The 6,000-nt window shown below is 44.3% G+C and overlaps 1 protein-coding gene across 1 annotated transcript in view; it reads left to right on the forward strand.

Moving 5' to 3' along the window:
• Positions 1-693, forward strand: part of LOC135373840 (uncharacterized) — a 47,343-nt gene extending 46,650 nt beyond the window's left edge. Inside the window, exon 7 of the mRNA XM_064606897.1 lies at positions 390-693. Within this exon, the coding sequence (XP_064462967.1) occupies positions 390-603 (214 nt within the window). The 3' untranslated portion in view covers positions 604-693. The remainder of the gene's footprint in view (positions 1-389) is intronic.
• The last annotated feature ends 5,307 nt before the right edge of the window (positions 694-6,000 follow it).

Consider the following 6,000-nt stretch of genomic DNA (forward strand, 5'->3'; position numbering starts at 1 on the left):
TAGGTGCTGCGATTATTGAGCGGTTCTAATAACCTTTTATTCTGATAATTCTGATATTCTGGTAAACCTTTAGAATGGATGCAGTGCACGACTTTCTGTGCTTTTATCCTGTAGACTAAGCAAGCGCAAGAAGCTGCGTGAGAACATTCTGGAAAAATCACCACATAGAGCGATCTGAATAGCGGTCGTTTCCGAAGTTTTTAGTATGCTTCTGAAGGTGTATTGTCTCCAATGTTACGATTCGGAGTACAGCCACGTGTCTGGTTCTTGCTTCTCCACGAAGACTTTTTCTCTAAATTAATATTGGTTATCGTGTATCTGAAATGATCAGATATATAACCTGAGAGTCTCATCGTGTCTTTTTTTTCTTTTATTATTTTCATGTCCAGCTTGTTTTCTTCTACGAAAAACTGTGAGATTAAAGAAAAGGAGAAAAAGGAGTGGGGATTCCTCGATCCTCCAAATTTCTACGCTGCATTCACGAAGAGATGGTACCCGGATAAGAAAACAACCACCAAAGAAGAGGAAGGCCGGGTGACGTGGAAGCAACTATGCCAGAAGGATACAGACCTGGAATGCGGCAAATATGATTTTCTCACGTAGAACAGAAGTGAAATTACCCCTGTGCTTTAGGAAGCACCGTTTTAATTTAATGCATCTCTATGGAATAAAGTTCGCATTTTAAAACATTGTTCTGGCGAATGACAGTTTCTTGTGATTCGCGCAAGTCATATATCGGTTGCCCAATCGTTATTTATATTCGCCTGGTAAAAGCAACTATAGTTTAATGATCCTGATAGAGCTGTTTCACTGCAATGTGTGGTAAGTACCCATTCGATTGAATAATGTTTACTTTTCAATTTACTTTTAATATTTACTATGTTCACTCACAGAACGTTGATTTCTTTATTAAAGAAATGGAAATAATAAAAAGAAAAGATAATTTGTTCCGAAAAGATACGCAATGTTAGACTTTCGAGGAGCACTATAAATCGAACACTCCGGGAGGTAAACCTGTACCTCTGTAGGTTACACATGTGTATCACCAAGACATCAAAGGTACTTCGATACAGGTATAGATGAATACTGCAAGGTGTAAAGCGACCGCTCAGCAAGCCGTCATGAAGGTGCGCATGTGCATCTGTAAAGAAGTTAATAAATATGCCTCCATGAAGTCGCATATGGGTATCCTTGGGGTATGCGATGTGTACCTACAGTTGTTTGTATGGAATAGTTTGAAGCAAGGTGGTTCACTTGAAGCATGCATAGGTACATCTGCGGTATAGGTAAAGTATAGCTGTACTTTGGTACGGGGAGTTTCCAGGGTGATGTAGCCATGTCGAAAAATTTAAAAGTACGCTACCAAAAAATATGCGGTCGGCGACATTTATGGCGTTGTGAGGCACGAGCCGCAGCCGACATTGTCAAATTTTAATTAAAATAAATTTACTTTTCTCTGTTGAACTTCGAAGCCTGCCTTGTCAACATAATGTTTTTCCTGACATAAACAGAAAGCGCGTTGGACGTCTCCCAATTTACCACACAGTACATATCTACTGCCATAGTAATTGCTAAAAAATAGATGCGGAAATCGTCGTTTCAACACGCACAAATTCTCAGCGGCCCTCCGTTGCCGTCAACGGGGGTGGGATATCCTGAAATGCCACATTTAAGAATCCTCCGTTTGGAATGCTATATGTTCAGAATATCAAACGGCGCTAGCGTGTTGCGCGCGTGCTGGGGCCCCCAGTCGTGTGGCGAACTGTCAAAAAACAAACCTAAACCAACCTAACATCTGCAACTTAACTTGATCCAATTCTAATCATTTCTGCTGCTCTGATGTGGCCACCATACAAGGCCTAAGGGGCGCTAACAAACAGGATTTTATTCACGATAATGACTTCTACCGACGTGAAAATCATGCAATACTGCGAGGTTGCTCAGTAACATTTACTATTCAACAATATCATTCCGACATTCTTCACATTAAACATGTAATTTAGAAATCTCGAATTTCGAACCTGCGGGATTTTAAACAGTGGATTATTAACTGTGGGACATCGTGCCATCTCCCCGGCAAGCAGCGAGGCGAAGATGCGACGGACATGCCGCTTCTAATTCATTTTCGAATGATTATATTTTTTTTATTATTATCTCTGATAATAGCAGAAAAGTTAGAACAGTAGTTGTTTAAAAAAAAAACTACGAGGGAAAAGGAATGACGGGTCACATATTTTTCTGCCGCTGCTTGCTTTAACTTGAAGGAAAAATGAGCGCGACTGACAAGATGCGCGACCGCACTGTTAACCAAAAAGTACACATGAACGCCAGAAGAGGAGTAAACGGCTTGTCCCAATGCGAACCCCCTTTACAGGAGTTTTTTTTACCACTTGTAGAATGAGTAAGCGTATACTTCTTCTGGTCGGTAATAGAGATACTCCTCCGATACACTTCGGTAGCACACATGATATACCAAATGAGGAGTGAAATAAAAATACCGAGCGAGAGAAGTGCAACACCATTATGTATCTTAAAAGCCTGAGTCTAGGCAAACAGAGGGACGACACGAACACACGACTCAAACCAGCAACGTTTACTAAACAACAGAGCACCAAGTACATATAGTGAACACAGCATGGGAAAAGGAAAATAACAAGGATGGTCATATCTTAAGCAGAAGGTCAAGCGAACGCATGGGTTACAAAAGGCGTCGGTAGGCCGGATGAATAGCCGCAGAAGCCACACTGACACAGTTTCCGGCATTGCGGATCGGCAAAGCCTCTCTCAGAAGTCGCCTTCATGTGTCTGCTTCCCACGCTATGACTGACATCTCAGCCCAGAGAGGTTGGCAATTATAGCATGACGCTAAGTGGCTAGAAAGATTTGAATCAGGATTTTTTCTATGCTGACCCGACCTCTGATTTAGGCACTGCGACGTTTGGCCGATATAAACAAACTCACAGGGCAATATGATGGAATAAAGGACATTCTTAGCACAAGGCACAAAATTGAATGAACTGTGATTAACCCCACACACTGAAACGAACTATGAAAATGGGATGAGACGATCAAGACGAAAATGATTTGTGAAGAAAAGGCGTACATCGTAAGTTTGAGAAATAGATCTAAGATTATGAGACACGTTGTGAAAATACAGGACCACGACACACTTGATATCGCGCGACATTGTTTTGGGCCTCTACAAAAACAAGCCGAGAAGTTTTTGTTCGATTAGAATACGGTTGTAACCGTAAACAGTCAGTCTTTCAACCTGCCTGGTTAGAGCGCCAAATACTAGATGCGAACAAGATCTCACAAGAGCGCCTTTTAGTAAGGAACATACTAGACCGCTTTTAACTGACTTCGAGTGACAACTGTTAACAGGGAGAATAGGTTTTGCGTTCGGCTTCCCGTACTCCCAACCATGGACCCTCTCCATGCACAAGATTTCATCAAGGAATCTTAACTTTCCCGCTCCATGGTATTCTTCAGTGAAAGTTAACTCCGGAGCAGACTGGCGGACTATCCGCTGGAGACTCACGAAAACTGACTCAGAACGAGAAATGACGATCAAGTCATCTACGTATCTAGGTACGTACACTGAATCAGGTTGGCACAAGTTCACAAAATAATTACGGAAGAGCCTAATGAGTGCAGATAAATCTCTGACAACAACGGGGCCACAGATGAACCCACGAAAACACCTTCCCTTTCTGTGTACAAAGTATCATCTACACAGGTTACAGTAGAGCTCAAATACAATTCTAACAATCTCATAAAGTCACTTATGACTAATCCAGCATACGATTGAAATTTGACCAAATTGTCACACACAAAAAATATTAACACGTCGAAGAAGAAGTGACTTCTTCAACGAGTAATACCGATCTTTAACATCCAATGACATCACATGAACCTTAGAACCATGGAACACCTTCAAACCGTTTAAAAATTCTTCAAAGCTTTTCAACGACAACGTGCTGGGCAAGGACAAAACTGAAAGTGACTTCTGAATAAACGTGGATACGTGCTTCTGCCAAGTGTAATTTTCCTTTAGAACAATCCTGAGTGGCATGTCTAGCTTATGGTCTTTCAACAAGAACATTGAAGAAAAGGAGCTCGAATTTGCTTCAGGGATAGGCTTTTACATAATGGAGTTCTTCCACCAGCTTGGCTGCATATACGCCATCTTGTCAGTTGCTTTTCCCCAAGCAGGCTTCGTCCGTCTGGCTGCATAGCTGTGTCTACTGCTTCCCTTCCTGTTCTTGGTCTATATGGCCTTCTGAAGCTATGCAAGATTGGTCATGAATGGCTCATCTCAGAGCCCAACTGTGCCTCATCAGTCTTGTCGGAACTATGTCGGAACCCCTCCGCAAGTCTACCTCCGCCTCCTGGTTTCCCGGCTTTCCATCATTGGCACGGAAGAAAAAAGGAGCAGCAGACTCGTCGCCGCGCCTTCTTTGACCATCTTCATCACCTGGATTCTTCTGCAAACATGTTATGGTCCCTGCTTCTCTGGGGTTCGTTCCAAACTACCCCGGACTACAACGGGTGGCTACGCATTCAAACAAAAGAGTTTTCCATGCTTTGGTTCATTATTCGTCAGAGCTGCCCAAGTCTTCGCCGTCCTCCATCACATCGTCATGCTCGACCGGGAGGTCCATCCATAAAGCCCGTGAACCCACGCGCGGTGCAGCTTTCCTCTCACTCAGAGCCATCCTCTCCAAAAGCCCAAGTTTTGTTTGAATGTAAGGCCTTCTAAATTTGATTTCATCTAAGACATTGATGCTATGGCTTCCATGGTGCCATCTGTTTCACAAAAGCATGCCTCTATTGAGCAATTTTAGCATTTTCGCGACGCGGCGCGAAAGAAGGCGCGGCGACGAGTCTGCAGCTCCTTTTTTCTTCCGTGCCAATGATGGAAAGACGGGAAACCAGGAGGCGGAGGCAGACTTGCGGACGGGTTCCGACATAGCTGAAGACTGATGAGGCAAAGTTGGGCTCTGAGATGAGCCATTTCATGACCAATCTTGCATAGCGTCAGAAGGCCATATAGACCAAGAACAGGAAGGGAATCAGTAGACTCAGCTATGCAGCCAGACGGACGAAGCCTGCTTGGGGAAAAGCAACTGACAAGATGGGAGGCCGGGAAAAATGTCCCCGGAAAGAATGTCCCCGCAAAAAATGTCCCCTGTGGAAAGGCTACCGGGAGTTCCCGAAAGAAACAAAATAAGGCTGTTGAGGTTAGGATTGCATGGTATTTAGACGGCAGTTTGTTGCAGCACGTCTACTGAGCATCCTGTCATTGTTAATGCTGATTCTGTGCTGTGAAATGAGGATCAACGTATTTCCAAGCAATAAGCTGAAGGTCCCCGGAAGAACTGTCCCCTGTGAAGAGGTTTCTCGGAGTTTCCCCAAAAAACAAAATTGGGGTGCTGAACAAGTGCAGAAAGTTGGGCTCGTTGGTGGGATAGCATACTGAAATATTTGGGGACGCGAAAGCCGAGTACATAAGGTACAGACAGAACAGACGTCAGAATCGAACGAGCGACTGAACGGAACGGGGTGTTGAGGATACGATCGCATGTAATTTAGGCCGCAGTTTGTTGCCGTACATTTATTGATCGTCAGATCATTGCTGATGCTTATTCTGTGCTGACAAGTAAGGGCCAACGTGTTCCAAGGAGTAAGTTGTAGGTAAGCCTGTTCACAATTACCGTCTAAAGGGCCAGACACATGTACGACCTAGCGCGCGACACGACGTGCGACGCGTCGGAGTGCAAAGCACTCTGGGACGGATTTTTGCGAAATGGGTCGTCGTAGCAGCCCTCTCCGACCTGTCGCATCGCGACAGACTTGCTTGGATATTTCGGCTCCTGTCGTGGAGTTGTCGTGAGGAGCCGGTGACGTCACGAGCTAAACCGCCAATGACGAGCCTACGTCTCGTGTGCGTTTCTCGGTAGAGAAGCCGAGAAGTCCTCGCCCGCTCTTTGCGAAAAC

The sequence above is a fragment of the Ornithodoros turicata genome, chromosome 1 (genome assembly GCF_037126465.1).
Source record: "Ornithodoros turicata isolate Travis chromosome 1, ASM3712646v1, whole genome shotgun sequence".
NCBI classification, from domain to species: domain Eukaryota; kingdom Metazoa; phylum Arthropoda; class Arachnida; order Ixodida; family Argasidae; genus Ornithodoros; species Ornithodoros turicata.